Source organism: Pleurodeles waltl, chromosome 11, assembly GCF_031143425.1.
Source record: "Pleurodeles waltl isolate 20211129_DDA chromosome 11, aPleWal1.hap1.20221129, whole genome shotgun sequence".
Lineage (NCBI taxonomy): Eukaryota > Metazoa > Chordata > Amphibia > Caudata > Salamandridae > Pleurodeles > Pleurodeles waltl.
In genome coordinates, this window is record NC_090450.1 from 879084398 (window position 1) to 879103638 (window position 19241).

The following is a 19241-nucleotide window of genomic DNA, read 5'->3' on the forward strand; positions in this document are numbered from 1 at the left end:
GTGAACCCTAGGAGATTGAGAAGCGCTTCTAAGGATTGAGACTGAACGATGTTGAAAGGCAAAAGAATTGTGAGTGAGGAAAAAGTACTTTAGGGGTTTAGAAAAATATTTTGCTCTCTTCAACCCTCGCCCAAGAAATGTAACTACTGTTCAGGCACAATTTACTGATAAAGGTGTACGCGTGAGATGATCTCACTTAAAAATGAATTGGCTTCAATTGTGCGTTGCAACAGTGTAGCACCAGCAAAATTCAGTAAAAAATACGAAGCCGGACCTTTCCAAATCAACACGATTGTGATAATCACCAGTACTTGTAAATATACTTCCTTTATTACGTTAAATATATTAAAGTTAAGGAGGATACCAATTTTATTTGCAACAAATCACTTAGGTGTAGCTGCAAAGTGGCGTTTTAGACACTCTACAACTAAAATAAATGATAAAAAAAATGTTTATACAAAGCAAAGCATGAATTTCTACTGCTTGTACGTACTGGTCTTAAAGGTTACAGGTAATTTTTATATATATATATATATATATATATATATATATATATATATATATAATGACCGCAGCAATAAAACCAGGTATGCTTTAGAAGAAATGTCTCAGCTATAAAACTGGTGTCACCTTGAGATTTAACGAAACCCGGAACCATCAGAAAAAGAAGGGAGTGGGAAAGACCAGGTCTTCGCAGGGCTTTTTCTATTCATTTGTGGCTAATTGCCAGTAAAAGCGAATCCCCGAAGCAGGAGCATGTAATTGGGTCTTTATGGGCAGTTGTTTTTCTCCTGAGAGACAATGAAGCATACCCTCCGCCCTTTCAATCTCTTTCGTCTTCACCTCAGGGAAGGCAGAAATGTCCCCTCCCCCTAAATGCCCGCGCCACCTCGGCCGCCTTTCCCGCGAGTGCAGCTCTGCAAGCCCGGGCTGAACCGCGGGCCCAGCGGCGGGACAGAGGGAGCGAGCTAAGGCGGATCAGCCACTTGTGCCAAACGGTTTCACTTCAGAGGTCGAGCCCCGAGTACACGTAGCTGCCCGGCGCAGAGAGCCACAGTGGCGGTAGCAGCCGGCGGGAGAGGTACTGTATTCTGGGGAAGACGACTGCAGAGGACGTCCTAGAAGCAGCAGCACCAGCGCACACCAAGGAGCCACAGCAAACTTCAAGCACGAACTCAGGAATCATTCACGGGCAACAACACGCCACTGCTTCGGCCTGCTCTCCCCTACGTTTCGGATTTGGACTATCCCAACGTTTTTATTTATTTCCCCCGAAGGACCGGATCCGGAGCGGGTCCACTCACAAGAGGGGTGGTCGTTGCAGCAAGTACTTTCTTTCTTCAGGAACGCCTGTCATCTCCCTGAACGAGAGTTTTGGAGTCCTGTTCTCTTGGCCCCTGAGATGGGGAAGTCCGTCAGGCCTTAGAAATCGCTGAGAATATAGAGAGGGTTTAGATGACACACAACTTTCTTAAAGAAACAGTAACCCACAACAGGTGGTTCTGCTACAACTTAATTTAGTTGTTTTTATTTAATCTGCTTCTAAATTAACCTGATTAGTTTTAGCACACCCAAATTCCAGCCAAAACTAGTGACGCGAAACAGCAGGTTTATTTTTTCATAAGGATGTTTGAAGAAAGCCTGTGTTCATAAATTGTATTTGGCTACGCAGAAAAACCCCATAACCTTTTTCTCCCTACCTTGGTATTTGTCCCAGCCGTGAAAGTTTTCTGACGACAATATAAGCCCCTTCTGGGAATTTGCGCCTGCTTTCTTTCCCACGTTGAAAAAGTATGGAGGCCAGATTAAAATACCACACCCTGTGACGAAACAAGAGGCTCGTAGTAAAAATATCGTTTGAGGGGAACAAAGGAGCAGGCTGAGGAGGCAGAAAAAAAGAAACACTGACTGGGATGGGAAATTTCCGTATCCCATTGACTGTGCCCCATAACTGACCCTGCGAGAGTCTGTGCAGATACTGCGCATGCGCCGGGCTGGACAGCTCCGGAGAGGGAAATTTAAAAACGGTTCGGAGACAAGAGTCTGCAGTCAAGTTACAAAGAGAGAGCGAGAGACCCTCATACACAGCAGACAGCAGCACAACCACTACAGGTAAAACTCTCACCAGCACTGTGCTGGAGCTCAGTCATTTCATCAGCAATGAAACGATCGCATCATCCCCTTTGCTCCTATTTTAATGTAATTATTTTTGTGAAAAAGCACTGGTTAGATGGGCACATGTGGGCTTTCTTTTCTGGTAAGCTAGTCCTTTCAAGTGCTGTCAGAATCGGTTCTCTTTCACGAAGCCCCCGTAGGTCATTTCTTTTGTGCAGCCTTTGTTTTTCATTTTTTTGTAAAAGGAAGTGTTTAGTAGGGCAAAAAAAGCAAACAGGAATTTGCTTTGTTCGTGCCTGGGAACATTTGTAGAATGGAGAAGGGGGACATCGTTCTTAGGTAAATGATGATGCGGAAACTGCCTTGTGTAATAATTTGTTTTGATTTTAAATGTCGACATGAAATGCATTTTGTGCATTTGAATTGAGCCCGGCATCAAAGATAGCTACTTCTCATAAGAAGGCTAATAAACTACATCTTTTTGCTAAAGGCATGAATGTTTTTAAATACGAAATTGGAATATTGTTTTTTGACTTTCCATCGATTATTCAGTTATTTTACGTTTTAATTGCCAATTTTCTACAAGTGAGGGATTGCAAACGTTAGAGCACAATGATATGTTGTCTGTTTGTGATACCAGGGTTAAGGGTAACTTTTAGAAACCCAGTGATATAGTGTTCGCTTCCAGTCTTATGTATGATACAATCTGTTCTGAAACGCTGGATAGCTACCCTTTTGGGAGGAAAATTACTTCTCACACTCCCTGTTTTTCCCCCTAAAGGAGATGATAGAAAACGACATCACGTCCATAATGTCAGGAATTATTAGACATTCAGGACAAAATCACCACCCCTCCGCGCAGGAATACAGGTGAGAACAAGTGTTTGTTTCATGTTGACTGTGCGTGGCAGCTAGCTGAATGTCATTTTTTGAGATTTCAGGAGTTATTTTGTTTATCTGTGGGATTGAGATGCCCAACTCTCTTAAAATGTGCCCGCCAGATATTGTAATTCTTTCTGGGTGACTGTCATGGGATGGATATGCTGGTTTCAGTACATTTGGTTGGCTCTATGGTCCAATCTAATGATCGTGTTTTTAAGTTCCACTTTAAAGTGATATGCTGTTGTAGAGTAGCAATAGCTTATACAAAATGTTATCCTTCCGCTGTTGAGCAAAAAATCTTATGTGATGCAAAATGTATTATCAAATATTAGAGCAAATTACAAAAAAAATAAGGGGCGCGAGTAAGCGCACCTAACAAATTCCTGCCAGCCTAAATTTTTACAGAATCGGCCCTGCCCATGCAGTCTGCATATGCCCAGAGAAAAATGCCCAAACTGCACAAACGTCAGACTTAATGTGAATTGTTACATTCAATTGTAATTGGTCACGTGAGGACTCCGACAGTTGCTTAAATTCTGCACTGTAGAATGCGTCACCGTGACGCCTCAGTAATAATGGCTTTGGATAATGTGATCTTTCACAGACTGCCAACGTTTGTCATTCATGAAAGTGCTGTACCATAATGCCATACAGGCTGTCACTGCCACTTTTCATAAACAGAACGATTAAGTGTTAACAGATGATTGGTTCCCTTACAAATACAGTGTGCACATGGAACTGTGTGTACATTTACATTTGGTGAAAAGGAGATGTTTGGCGAAGCATTGACGTTTTACTTAAATTGCTACCAAAATGTTTGCTACATGTTTCTCTAACTGAGTTTCTTTGTTTGAATATATTGATCACTACTTATAAACTTTGCATCGGCGATTAATGAATCGTGAGTAAATCATGTTTCTATGAAGTTCCGTCTTCGTTTAACAGAGTGCAGTGTGTACTCAGTGCATAAATATTCTCTCTGCGTGTATATATATATATATATATATATATATATATATATATCCGTACTTTAGAGTCGCGAAGAAACAACGAAGAATGTGTACCTCTTCATGAAAAAACACTTTGGATTATGTCAAAGAAATTTGTAGGATTGCATAATTTTAAAGAAAGAATAGACCTGTCCACTTGTATCAGCTCTGTTTACTCGGCCTGCTGTCACCACAGTCCTAGGCTGGAACTCGCTGTCCGGAGCTCTCCATGGGGGGCAAGTAGGGAGGGAGGGCCTTAGACCCTACATAACGGGAAGTGATCTCCAATTAGTGGGAAGGAGGCTGCCTATTTCTGAGAAACTCTTCCTTCTCTGTCAGAATCTTTCAATGGTACAGTTGTACTCTGCCGGATAAACTAGGTTCCTTCATGAATATAAAGGGGGCATAGACAAAGGGGAGTTTCGTATTATACTGAGACACGAATAAAACGCTCTGGCCACAGCAGCAAATGCAGATTGCAAGAATTATGTTCACGAATAGTAAGATACTATTGCTTCTAGAATCACATTTAAACAAATATATTCACTTATGTTTGTTGATTTATTATTTCAGCATTGCCTGTCTCCAATGATGTCGATTTTTTTTTAAAACAAGTTACTTTTTTTCTGATGAAATGATTGTAAGCTGGTGGTGTTCACTCATGTTGTAATGTTGGCCAGATCGTTCTCAGTGATTATCAACGGGTTGCCATGTTGAGGCCGTTGTGTATCTTTATGCACAATTCGGTGACTTGTGCCGCATTACTTTTACAGAGTTTTAACTAATACCTATTAATGCTCTGTCGAGGCATTTCCAGTCACAAGCCCCTGGCTTATTGTCATTTTATGTCCCTGTATGCCTAACACGTGCACTAGAAGTCTTTGTCATGAGTCATGATTGTATTGAAGCTTGATGAAGCCACTGTGTCAATTAGATTGTTCACCATAGTCATTTGACAAGATTGTTAAAAACGATTGTTGATATAACAACATCCCTATTAATCTTAGATCACGACTGTACCAGTTAAATTGTTAATACGCATGATGGAATGGAAAAAAGTGTTCACCTCGCGAGAGTATTTTATTGACGTGGCCCAACATGTTTATTTCTAAAGTAGACCATTTGAGTGTCTTTTTTACACCACTCCAAATACATTAGCAGGGTCAAAAGAGCATCCTCTGTTTGGTGCCATTTGAGAGCATCTTCTGTGCTCTGGGATTCATTTTTGATTAAAGGGCATGCTTATGTACATAAGTGGAAAGATACCTTGATCCCAGCGTGCAAGTCACAAAATCACCCTAACACTGATTGACACATCCTTTTTCAGATAGTGAAATGCTTTCTGGTTTTCAAAAAACAGCCGAGCAGTCCGAAGCCTGCCCTTGACAATATAGACTACCTTACCCTTTTTACAATGTCAAGAGAAGAAAGAAAGCCCCTCCAGCCATTGGAATGCATATAAAACAAGTTTCAGATGAGTCAGATTTTCCCCAGCTTCTCAGAAGGATAGTAAATAACATTAAATGTTTTTCTAAACATGTGCATTTTAAATTGCAATTAGTGTAGTTCTTAAGATTGGCAAAACATACAATATTTACTTAGAAAGTGGTCAATTTGCTGCACATCCAAATTCTATGCAAGTGAACTGATACCATAGGACCCTGAAGTTTTGAGGCCTCTAGGCGAGATGGAGTCCACTAGGAAAAATTGGGAAGCTACTTAAGAAATTGAAGTTGGTTGCAACAGGATATTTTAGAGTTGCTAAGGTGAAACTGGAGCCTGAACGTCCAAGATGGCGCTGTGCAGTAAATGGGAGGTCTTGTAGCGATGACACTAGTGTGATAAACTGTTATTGGCAGGGATATGCCAATGCAAACAAGGGGAAAGAGAAAGTCGAACATCTAGGGATGAGAGGAAGGAGGATATAGAAAGCCACGAAATAGGGTGGACTTCAAGAGACATTTTGTGAAGAGTATTTGGATCAAAGACATCTGGAGATACAAGAATAACAAGAGAGGAGACATCAGAATGGGGATAAAAGGGAATGAGGCATCAGAGCATGACATTTTATTTTAAAAGAACCAGGCGTTATAGACAAATGACAAAGTGGATGGGTTGAGAAATGCCTTGTGTCGTCCATTAAACCATTGTTTAACAAAGTAAATAAGCAGAACTGCTACACTGAAATCAAATGACTGTTTGTACTGGAGTATATGTGCACCATCATAGAAACATATTCTAGGTCAGTGGTCTCCAAACGTTTTAATGCTGCGCCTCCCAGTTGAAAAATAAAAACCATTGCCCCCCCCTCAAATTTCTTCACAATTATTTTATAAAGATTGCAATGCTTAAATATGTCTAGACCTTTTTAAACATTGCAGTTAAGTACTGTTACCTCTTTAACAATGCAATAACATGCTTCTGCTTAAAACAAAGCCCTGTTATCTGTAAAATGTTTCCTTTAGCCAGAGCCTGGTGCCCCCCCCCTCCCAGGATCACTGGAGGGCCCCCAGGGCACCCCCTAGTTTGAAGACCTCTGCTCTAGGAGTACCATTTCTTTAAAAAATCAAATTATCCTATATCCTTCCCGCCCCTAACAATCACATCTATTTCATGTGAGCCATTTCCTAGGCCTCTGTTCATTCCAATAGGTCATTCCACTAAGCTGGCTTGGCCATTTGGAATGGAAGAAAGGTGGTCCCTTCTTATGAAAAATGCATGAAGCAAGCCAGCCATGCCTTCATTCAGAGCATATTTAGTGAAGTTGGACTATGCTCTTCAGTGCTGTTTGTAGACAAATGCAGGAAGGCAGGGTTGAATCAATGCTTCCATTGCTTTAAACCACTATGGGACTGTGGCAAATGTACGAGATAAAAATACTGATGCAAAATCTACATATATGAAGAAATTAAAGACAAAATAAAAGACAAACATATTTATGGAAAACATCAACAATTAAAAACTTAGCAACTAAGACTTACACAGCAAAACTTGGAGCTGTTTTAAGATTTTTTCAAAACAGTACACCTATCCAAACCTTATAATTATGATATACAGATGTTAAATGAACATATATCAGGTCAATACAAAACCTTGCATTGGTAAGGCTATATAGCTAAAATCTCCTTCCCGCCCTTTCATGACAACAGTAGTCTTTACAGTTATATGGAAATGTGCAACAGTAAGATTTGTATGTGTGGCAATGTTTAAAAATTCCAAAAGTAATAAATCATATTTGTCTAAACTATACAAAGTTTACCTTCGTATCCGTTCCATTAACTGTATGACGTATTATCCCCTTTTCTTTAATTACTGTGTAGAATTATATTGTGTGTCATGACAATTCTTTTTATATTTAATAATTATATACATTGACTTAGCTCCAAAGTAATAGTACACTGAGAACATCCAGACTGAGATATGTTTAGTTTCAATTGTCGGTTCCCAACAGAGTCCTGAATTGTCAGGTCTGTTGGGAATATAATATGTTTTAATGGCAAAAACAAACAATAAAAGAAAGTTAAAAAAAAAGAAATCTTAAAAGAACACCATGGGGAGGAACATTAAAGACCAATAACAATGTAAACTATTATTTTCCAAGATTTTACCTTTAGGGCATTAAAAGTTTGTTGTATTTGCATAGGTTGTCAAAAGAAAACTAGAAATAATCCTACCCAGTCAATAGTAGATTAGATGTTCCTAGCTTTCGGACAGCATGTCTTTAACACTAAACAATAAGTACAATATGTCTTTAACACTAAACAATAAAAATAGCTCCTCCTAAAAATAGATAAAACATGATTCAAAGCACAAAATGAATTAAAATGAAAAATATGAAAGATAAACCTGTAGAAATGAGTGCATCTAAAACTTCATGTTCCCACATCATTCAAATGAAGTTTAGGAAGGAGTTTTTCCCCTAAAACTTCAACAGATTACATTTAAAGTCTGTGGCCTAAATTATGAGTGCCCTGGAGAATTTGGGTTTTATCACAACCTGTGCAATCCGATACCCCACAGCTCCAAATTCACCAGGTGGGGTAAATAGCAAAAAAATCGAGTTTGTCCCTGAAAATTGTGCATAATGTGTGGATTATGGTGCTTTCTGCACCAAAATCAGCATATCTCAGTAGTTACCAGGTCTTTCTCCCCGTTAAATCTCTACAGGTGTGATCTGCTGAAATTTAAAGGGTGAAACATTCAGAGGGTGTGAAGTTTATTGTACCCCGTGCAATTGCGGCCCAGGCTCAAACAGGTGCTCTCAATTTAAGAAAACACTCGTAATTGATTCCACTATCTCAATGCAGAACACCTTATTGCTCCACCCAAATCAACATTTAAACCTCTTGTGTTAAAACTTCGTTTACTAGACCTTATTACGTCTTGCTACATCTTGGTTCCTCATATGTTTTTTCCATGCCACCACTGAATTATCCAGACAATGGAGCAAGAGATCAAAATTTAATCAAGAGCATGTAAGCTTTCAAAGATCATGACCTCATGTATGACATCATAAACATACAATATATAAAAAAGCCCCCTAAGGGACACTCCTGATATAGCTCAGATTAAACAGCAACCGTTCTGTTGGATGACTGTGCTCCCCTAGCCCAATGGTGGGTGTATATGTCGTAATGTAGGTAATATCTTACATGACAGTAAAATGGATATAGGAACACTCAAAGACATGCTGTATAACTGGAAACCTATCAGTGGCTCTTGGAGCATTACATAGCTCAAGTATCCAAAGAGTCTACTACCCCAGTGACTGAAAGTGATCATATATTTAGTGTATTTTGCTGTCAACATTTGATTGGAAATATCTGAAGGGCAGAGGCAGAATAGATAGTGGGAGAATGGTTAGTGGGAGGTAGTACTCTCGGTCATAGTGCCTCAAGGTTTATTGGTCATACATTCCGATTTACCCGTGTGTGTACTCTTGGTGACTGTGCTTATAAGGTATTTGTTGTGAACATAGAAATGAATAAGTGTTCAGTATACTTGATGGTGAGTTGTGTTATCATAACCGTTGTTTTTGTGTTATGGTTCCCAATGTTCATTCTACTATGATTATTGACTTCTTGCATGATGTCATTCATTGTTTCAGGTGGGGATTTCAATTAACACACCGATTTTACATTGCTTGGCACCTTAATGTCTATGTATCCTGAAGTTTATGACAACATTATTAAATTTACACTTTTTCTATGACTAGGTAGAATACTTCTTAGTACAATATTGCTGTGATGCTTTTGGGAATGTCCATTTCATTGTCATCTAGGGTGTGCACTTTCTCTATCTTAGTTGTCAGTGTCTTCCTTTACTTCTTTCAAACGTTCTTTGCACTCAAAATATGTTATAAATGCAACATTTAAAACAGAGATACCTTGGATTTAAAGATGATTTGTTTCTTGTCATCATTAGTACATTCCTTACCTTTTCTAGATGTATCATTACGATTATGCTTAGTGGGGCAGGGGCCTTTCGTATTTTTACTAGTTTCTTCTAGAACAGCTCAACTGTGCTAGATCAGTTATGGATGTAGATCTTTTCACAATCTTTTCTTTTGCTAAATCATTATTTAAAAATATACTTTTTCACATGACGTTCTTAGGTAACTCTGTGCCAATTTCAGTTTTCTACCAATTCTGTACAATTCCTTAGTTGCGACTAATGGTCAAACAAATGCTCACTGCAAACTAGGTCAATCTTTTTTAACTTGTGTTCGCTCCTCAAAAGGGCATATGTATAACTGTCACTGTCCATAGCTTGTCAGACTGCAATACTAGAACTTGTATTGCATTGCGTCTGAACAATACATTACATTAAGCACTGAGGCAGCCAAAAAGCGTGTCATCACAGAGCAGGATACAGATCAAAAAGTCCTTTAGTAAAATAATTTTTTAGAGACAGCTTTAGCTAATGGCAACTCCAGACGAAAATGGAAAAAGAAGCGGTGTAAAAAAAGGAAGTAAAATGCATATTGGACCCAGTTCACAAATGTACTATATACCCTTGCACATTTACTACTACACCTAGGTGTAACTAACTCTCATCTTTTTTGTTATTCACCATTCTAAGTGGAGGGTTACACCTCTGCGTAGACTTGTGCATCATGACCTCCTCCAGTGAGTGGGTGGAGCATCATACAATTGTATTTACAACTTAAGTAACTTTATGACTGTATTTTACATTTGGCCTGTTTGGTAGACATACCCGCCACTGGGGCGAAGATCTCCATTAGGAGGATGAAAAGCTCCCTATTGGAACATATAGCTACATTCAATGAAGTTTATTAACAACAAATGCAAACATTTTAATGTAGAATATAGATGTATATTAATTTAAAATAGTATTATCAATATGGAAATAATGAAATACTAATGTAAAACACATTCACTCCTAAAATTAATGTGTAATAAAATAATTTCAATATATTAAGATTATATATATTTTAAACAATAATTAAGAAAATACTCACCATCACTAACATTTTTGTTTTTCCTTTATATTCAGTAAATGGTAAAAAAGGATTTCACTTAATCAATTTAAGAACTTTGTAGGTTTATAAATTACATTTTTTAGTTTGTGAGTAGTGATACCTAACGTACTACAAAATACAGTTTATGAATTAGGCCGTTTGATCGCATGTGAGCTATATAAAATTAATCTGAGCAATTGAAAAACATATTGAAACAATGTAGACAAATTTGAATCTTGGTGAGATTTAAATCAGCCAAACGTTAACGGTATGAGAAATTCTTAAAAGGACATGTGATAGATGAGGATAATTAGGTACTGTGAATAAATGCCTTGCGTAAGTATTGAATGTAAATGTACTGCATAGCAATAAGAGTTGCATTTTGAGAAAACGTTTGAAAAAAATAAAATAACGTCAAAGTGCTAGGAAATGTACACTGTCAAAAGAACACAATGGGTTGTATAGGTATGAGCATAGAAGAACCACAGTTAAGTGTGGCATTAAGTCAGTGGGCTCATAGCAGTTGTCCAAATTATATTATCATCTCACCCGTTCCACCCATGATTAGAATTAGTTTCTAGTGGGCCCCACACCACCCTCCTTGCAGCCCCTCATCAGCATATTCTGGGCCAGATTTACCAGTTTGTTGTGCAGCACAGTGCAGCAGCTACAAATGCTCAACTACACTGTGTGAGAATGAGACAGCATACAGAAAGTTGTCACTCTCCCCCCCTCTTCCTAACGATGGCGCAGAAATGTGCAGTTGTGCGCCACAGACACATTTTCACCATAGTGCAAGGGTGTCTCCATGAGTCTAGCATAGGTTTTGTACTGGAATGATACCCTTCCAGTACAAAACCTACTTTTAGATTAACTTTAAACAATTCCCCACTTTGTGTGTGTGCTGTACAGTGCAGCAAACATGCAAAGTCCGAAAATAAAGGAGAAAAAAAGCATTTCTCATTCATAGCGCCTATCTGAAATGGGTGCCTTTTTCTGAATCTAAACCTTGTCTACATTTTAATAGACCCCTCTGTGTCTAGTCACGACACATTACATAGGTGGTGCAGAATGGAGATCCGAGTAAGTGGTTAGAGAAATCCCTACGTCTGAAATGGAACAGATGAATGGAAAGAGGGTCTCACAAACTTCACCCTTAGAAGCAGAAGCCTGTAACCAGTTCCTCTCCATCTGCATTTCAGGCCTTTGGTAGTAGCTGCTCATCATCTCCTAAATACCTGGGTTGGCATCACCTATGGGTGGGAAGGGGAACCTAAGTTTAGTGTGGAGTTTAGTCCATGGGTACAGTGTGGCAGCTCACCGGATTTGGGCCTTGACCATGCTATCCAGTATCTCAGATCAGCAGTCAGTATTTTTCTCGAACCACTTCATAGACCTTCACCAGCAGTTTACATATCAAAGATGGCACTATGCAGAAGAAGCAAAAAGAACCTGCAGTTAAATTTAAGTGGAATTCATGGGGTGGCAGGCATTGAGTGAAGTCTGTGACGTTGGTCGGCGACAATGCTAAGCAGAAATAAGGTTTTCATATAGATGGATGAAGTATGGGCTACATTCTCAGACACCTAAGAAGTCTGCATATACACTGGCAGGTTACGTTAGGAGGCATGCTTCATTGTGGAAGATAACAGTTTTTATTGCTTTTAACCATGCACACTTAAGAAACACACAATTCACAGTCTATTTCCACAAACGCCTATAGGCGAGAAGCCCTTCATATGTATTCTGCTTTTGATATGATATATCCTCACTGTAACTTTTTTAATTCTTATATGTTCTAATTAGATATCATTAGCCTCGGACTGCGTCAAAGGGGCAGTATTGTATAAAAAAGGGAGTGGAGTTTTCTGCAAGCATTGTAATAGGGAGTGCGTCCTATTTTCTCCTCTCAACTCTATAGAAATGTGTTTGTTTCACGACTTTTAATGGCCCTTTATTTGGCAGGAGAATTACAACAGGCATATATATTAAATGTATGGAGTTTCTAGTCCTGGAATTTCATTTAACAGCCTAATGCATTCTGGATGGTTTAGTCTTGGGTCGCTATTTTGAACACAACATAGTGGAACATTGTGTCCCAGCAGCATCTGGTAATCCTAGTCAAGATTAGGGAATGGGCAGTTTTGATAAACCTGCATTGGAAATCCACGGTTTTATGTTTCATTACAAAGCACGTTTTTCATACCGGCCGACAGGGAAGCCCATTAAAACTGCCTTACAATCTGGTGGCAACGGAGTGTACCACCTCCCAGGAGAGCTGTAAACTAAACTGGCAATTCCGTGGAGGAAAAACAAGGGGCAAATAAAGCACAGCCTTTCCAGGAGCAAATGGTAAGGACAGGGCACACTCCTACATGGTAAAGGGAACCATTAATGGCAGAATTTGTCCTTGAAATTCATTGATGCGGTCTATATTCCTGTGCCTCGCAAGCTAATCGAATACCCGAATGCGCTAGTAAATTCGGAGACTCTCATAAACACGAGGCACCCTAATCATATTAATTAATTGCTTATATTATTCGTACATGAGCCTAAGCTTTTCTTTAAGTGTCATCGCAGAGTAGTACATCAATTGCGTCATGAGTAAACCAATTAATTATTTGCACTTGCAACATGATGGATGACCAGTTATGAGTGTGGTATATACTCCTGACACTCAAACAAGATGCGAATTAGAAAGGAAGCACGAACTATACTTCCCCTAATTCCACCAACGGTGTTTAAAGACCACACAAGTTTAACCGAAAACACAGTTTTCTTGGGAATGTGTGTGGTTTGTGAATCTTTGAATTAAATATTTCCCTGCAAACACTGGAAATTGACTTCAAACTAAGACAATTTTTTAACCCAATCTTGCTTCATGGTATATGAATATGCAAATACTACATGTCAATGTTTTTTTACTTCACTAGTTTTATATTGAATTTAAATGTCTTCCTAATACTTTGGGGGTAGCCTTCTGTTAGATTAGCATAATATTTGACTACTGTAAGAATCCGCAGGTTGAACCACCCCATTACTACAGGTATAGAGCAGGCAATTTATTTGCGTGATGGGATTTTTGGGCAGAATTAGTGGATAACGCCACAATTTGCATATTCATAGAACCACTGTGAGTTGGTCATGCACAGAGGCTAGGCAACATATATGGGCACAACATTGGTGAGTTTCCACCTATTCCTTAAGACCAGAAGCCACCCCTAGGATTGATACTGTTCACTAGTTTTGTGGGAATGCACAGCTTAGGTTTAGGCACTGGCAATCTATTATGTCTGGATATCGTTTACTAACTAAAGTAATGGATCAGAAGCAATTATTTATTATTGAGGACTAAAGTAAGAAAGGCGGTGCATTACCGCCAAGTTTTTTCTCATTGGTTACTGGGAATTCATCTGGTTAGTAGCTGTCACTTACCAATTGAACAACCTGGCCTTTGATACCACTGCACTATTTTTTGCCACCTATTTGGGCCTTGATGCTCTAGTGCCTAGTGTGGCTGAGCTGTCAAGGCTTTGTTGTCCGAAGCGAGGAACATTTGAACTGATACTGCCTGGCACGAGCAATAGCACTCAATAAATGTACCATTTCTATCAGGGTTATATCTAGTAAATAATGTAGGTCTTTATTTACAACAAAAATATAACTAAAATACGAAGATAGGATGCCAGGGCCAATGAAAAGATGTGTCCCATTAGCCCAGCGCAAGCGCATCTTCCAGGGCATTGCTGTGACAGAGCTGGATGGACTTCACATAACTCAGACAGCCTGAGTGGGTGTAGGATATGGCTTTAGCCCTGTTGGGGAACTGTTACTTTGAGCTGGATGCAATGTACCCTTGAAGAGTTTGCCATTCGTACCTTACAGCCTCCTTGTATGCCACACACATGCATGACATATTGATAAACGGGCTTGTGCCGCTGCCTGTTAGTCATTTGTCACCACCTGTTGCACCATAGCCTGATGTGGGCAGTTGTCCCATTTTACCGTTGGTGGAGTAAAGTTGTGGGTGCATTCCCAATCCAGATGAGTCTAACACTTCTGGAGCATAGCACATTTGACTCGAAAGTCGATGCTTCTAGCTAGTCACAACGTATTAAATAGACGTGTAACTTTAGTGAACTATCCATGAGGAGCTACTGTCCCAACAATTACAAATTCATATGTGTTATATTTAGACAAACACGTGGTATTTTTTGGCGGTGAAAAAAACAGAAATAAGTAATCAAATAAGGTTATTTTGTTATATGTTGCTTTGCATACAATTTTTATTTTTCATTTATTGGCTACACCTAGGAATAATGGCGAACGTGCATACCGTCAAGATCCTACTATTTGTGGAATCCCACAGTCAGGTGGTGATGGTGGCTAATCATATGAATTACCTTGATTTCATTATTTCAAGGTAGTGCGCTTACTTATCTGCAATAGGAAATTATAAAAATAAGTGAATCAAAGTGTAGGCTATCCATATAACATGGCCCTGGGGAACATACCTACCTCAAGTGCTTTGTCAGTTGTTAACAGAGATCTGAAGTCCCCATCAAATGGTAGGAGATGCCCGTTTCATTACTTTCAGCCCTTGACCTATGTGGCAAAGAGGTAGAGGAACAACTAGAAAAAATACCAGTAGATTTACGGGATGCTGGATGATCAAAGTGATGTGTCAGCCATTGAGGGCAAAGTCATAGTGCTTCCTGTGTAAGAACATAAAATCTTTAAATGAAAGACTTTACATGGCCGGATTGAAACTTAGCCTAACCTCATTCACATATATCTCCAGTGGGTTTGGAAGTTTACACAATAACAGTAAAATGGGAGGTTGGCAAGCTTTTAGACAAACACATCCCTGTGTAAACATTGCAAGGTTCATTAGTTTGCCCTGTGTCAGCTCTTGGATTGTATCACCGAGAGAACAGTTCGAAAGTATTTACTTACTTATTTAGAGATTTATAGACCGACCTAAGGAAAGGGTCAACTGCTTTACAGAAGAGGATGACGGAAAACTGCCAGCCAGTCAGCTGGCTTTTCGTTGCATGGGGTTTATTTCAGGATTTTTACACTTGAATTCAACTCCGATAAAGAAAACCGGGTGGGGGGGGCGGAGGAGTGCAAGGTTCAGACTGACCCTCGTGTATGACTGTCAGTCATAACAAACAAGCATTTTCAATGCTATAGGTCTCACATATTTCGAACAATTGTCATCTTTAGACAACGGCGCCCATGAGCAAAAACAAAAGAAAAATTGAGTAGAAACTGAGAAAAGACGGCTTAACAAAACAAAAGAGAGTTCATTTAAAAAACAAAACTCTGTAATTTTGCTTGTCCTGCTGGACACGTTTTTGCCAGTCACAAGCGTTCTGTTTGGAGGGCACTAAAAGTTAAAAAACAAATAGTACTACGATTACGTTGGGAGCAGCGGACAGGCACTAATTGAGTTGAAATCAATTAGTTCTTCATCCCTACTCCACACAGAAGAACAGGAATGATGCCAGATGTGCCTTGACAAATTACGAGGCTGTAAAGAAGAGTGGCATGCAAACCAGCAAAGGTGAGCTACAGGCATGCTCCAAGCCCTTTACTGAATTCAACAGTGTCTCGCATGCGAGACACATGCGCTAGCTCATGAACTCGCAGGCTCAACCCTAAAAAGGGAATTGCTGGGTATTTAATGTTAGTAGGCGGAGTCTGCAGGTGGCAGATACCAGATCTGCAGAGTTGCCACAATTTTTGTAATTCCGATGGGGTACGAATTACAGAAGTCCATGATATGAGAGCCCAAGGATTATAATTGGCGAGTATAATATTTATGATTAGCTTTTGACCTAGTGGAGCCTCAGAGCCACTTGGTGAAAGCAGCTGGAGTGCTATTACAAAACAAGCATTTGCAATGCAATAGATCTTGCATTAGCGAGAGATAGACACATTTGCAGGCAGAACAAGGCTGTCAGACTAATAAAAACAAGGCCCTTATAACACAAACTCCTCTCAGCTGTAAAAACAAAAGTTCCAGTTATACGAGAGTTTAAATATGCATTAAATGGTGGAAGAGGCTATGATTGTTTGGGCCCCTTCTAACCTAGTGTGACCCACAAGATAGCCTGGACAGAAAAAGCACATTGTTCTGAATGTTTTGGTGGTAATCCCATTGCCCTTGGGCCACCACAGGCTGAGTTAGGGCCAAAAGTGTGTTGTAAAAGAAATGCCTGCAAAGCATTTTGGGGTGAGTTTCCCAGAGTGCAGAGAATTTTGTAATATCGGCTCTCCCGTTGTGCAGGGAGAGCTGCTGTTGAGGATTCAATACCTGGGTCGATTTCATGCTTTATAAAGCCACAAAAAATGTACAAACACACATACAAGACGCAACTACATGTTTTTACTCATTATATAAAGTAAGGACCAAATGAAGGGCAAATGCGGAAAACCAACAGCACGCGTGGACTTGAGAGCTTATTGAGTAACACAAGAGGCAGGAAATAAAAAATAGTCTGTCCAAACAACAGAAAAACAATGCGGGCATAATTAAACTGTACTTGGCCGGTGCGCCTCAGCCAAGTACAGTTGAAGTGACGTATCGGCTGCCAAACCAGTTAGGAAGCAGCAAAACAAGAGCCAGACTGCCTTCAACCTATCGTAAGCGGCTGGCAGAGGCAAACAAGAGCATAGTACTTTACTCATTCCAACAGGCGCTGTCTAGGCTCGACCTAAAAAGGACAGCAGACCCTAAATACATCACATATCATCAGGGTGCCATTATGTGACACACACTATTGTCTCCCCTCACACGGACACCTGGTGAGGAGCCAGTATCACACGGTGGCAGGGAAAATGATCAGTGGTTTTCAACTCGATTTCACATGCTTTTAACTGCTGATATCCATTAATGGGTGTGACAACACCTCAGGACATCAGCAGCAGCCTCGGGAAGCTTTTGTTTTTGCTATTTTTTTTTTTAGAGAAGGGGGTTTGGGGACAGGGTGGGGCAAAAGTGCCTCTTAGGTGCTTCTTGGCACAAGGCCATGCCCCCTCCAAGGCCCTACCCCCTCCTCACACTGTGAATTTTTTCGTGAGGTTGGCAGGTCTGTATCATTTATTTGAAAAAAAAGTGTGCTTTTATTACATGCTGAGAACCTTCAGGTTCGACTACTTCTACATCTTTGTTTCATAAGTCTGCACCCGCCAGTACAATATTTTTGCAAACAATATTTGGTTACATTATTTATGTCAAACAACATTTCCTACTATAATATTCTGGTGTACTGTTCAATTAGTGCAAACAGTTTCTCTTCCAATTTGTCAACTTTCTGAACCTGAAATCATCATTTCTGGTTTTTTTATTTAAAAAAAAAGGATATCTATACCAGTGCTAAGTATACTTGCCTTATACAAAGGATCTGTACTGTTCTATTAAAATGATATCCAATGGTTATTTTCTTTTTTACTTTGCATTTTTTATTCAAAGCATGTGGCTGCTACATTTAGACAGTGGTATGTTATCTTTGTTTTTTCTTTTATTGTGATATATGTTTGCAATAAAATGAAAATTTGGTAAAATGCAACCATCTCACCACTGTAACAATGCAAAACATGTTGGCTTTGCTAGTGCTGTTTTTTAGTGCAATCTTATCCAGTTCTGTTACATCCATGTTACCTATCACCTTTGATTTGGATATTAATTTGACTGGGGTATGAGCACCTAATTATATTTTCTGAGAAAGAGACAGAGATTTCAGTATTAGTGTTGCAGCAACACTTCAGACCCTTGCTTTAAAAGTAGTGGCCATTAAGTAAAATTGGATTAGTGATCCGGCTACCCTTTTAGTTGGTGGTCATGAAGAAACTAAAACTTGTGCCAGAAAGTTACTTTAGACCACGAGTTATACTTTCTTAACATAACTGCTGAATTTCTATGGTGTTGTGTAAGTAAAACATAAACCTAACTATAACGTCCATGTAACCTTGTAACCTTTGTTTTTTCGGTAAAAATGTATGTGTGTATTTGTCTCTCTCTCCACAGTTTCTATCAAAATATCAGCTGTTTGTGGCAACTATCACATTATTACTACATCACCAAGTTTTTGTGTGTTTTTTAATTGAGGTTTCAGTTGTCATTTACAGAGATTTGTTCCTCCTGATTGTTTTTTATTTTTTATTGTCATTTGTAGAAACATGAAATTATGTTCTGTTATACTATTTGCAAATCGGCACACGTACCAAAATTTTAAAATATACATTCTTATGTACATCATTATCTTTCTAGTGATATTGTTTACATTAAATAGTGTAAGCCTCGCATTAATATAATGATGAGGACATTTTAAAATACTGCCAAACATAGATCACTGGCAGAATATTGGAACCAAAAACATCGTGTGGGCAGAATATAGTGTCAAAAATATAGAGGACCAAAATATTGAGAAGGTATGCACAATATTTTGTCCACGTGATATTTTTTTCCGGATATGTTGTCCAAATACCACCAAACCTAGCCTTGACTTTAAGTAACTGAGGACAATGAGTTTACTCCGTGTAGAAAGGGAAACAGGTTGGGGCCACCTAGATCCCGTTTCCCCACAGAGTGTGGAAAAAGTGTGGTCTAGTGTCAAACGTGCCTCAGAACGTGGCATACAGCGTAGAGGTGACATGATTTGATATTTAGTGCATACAGCAGGCGATGCAGGTTTAATTTAGTGTTCGTAACGTATGCAATGTGGAAGAATCATGACCTATTATCTGCTGCCGTCCTGTACATAAGA

The 19241-nt window shown here is 39.3% G+C and overlaps 1 protein-coding gene across 1 annotated transcript in view; it reads left to right on the forward strand.

The window, feature by feature from the left end:
* The first annotated feature begins 901 nt into the window (after positions 1-901).
* FOXN4 (forkhead box N4) overlaps positions 902-19241 on the forward strand; it is a 52330-nt gene continuing 33990 nt past the window's right edge. Inside the window, exons 1-2 of the mRNA XM_069214754.1 lie at positions 902-2112; positions 2897-2985. Of these exons, the coding sequence (XP_069070855.1) occupies positions 2900-2985 (86 nt within the window). The 5' untranslated portion in view covers positions 902-2112; positions 2897-2899. The remainder of the gene's footprint in view (positions 2113-2896; positions 2986-19241) is intronic.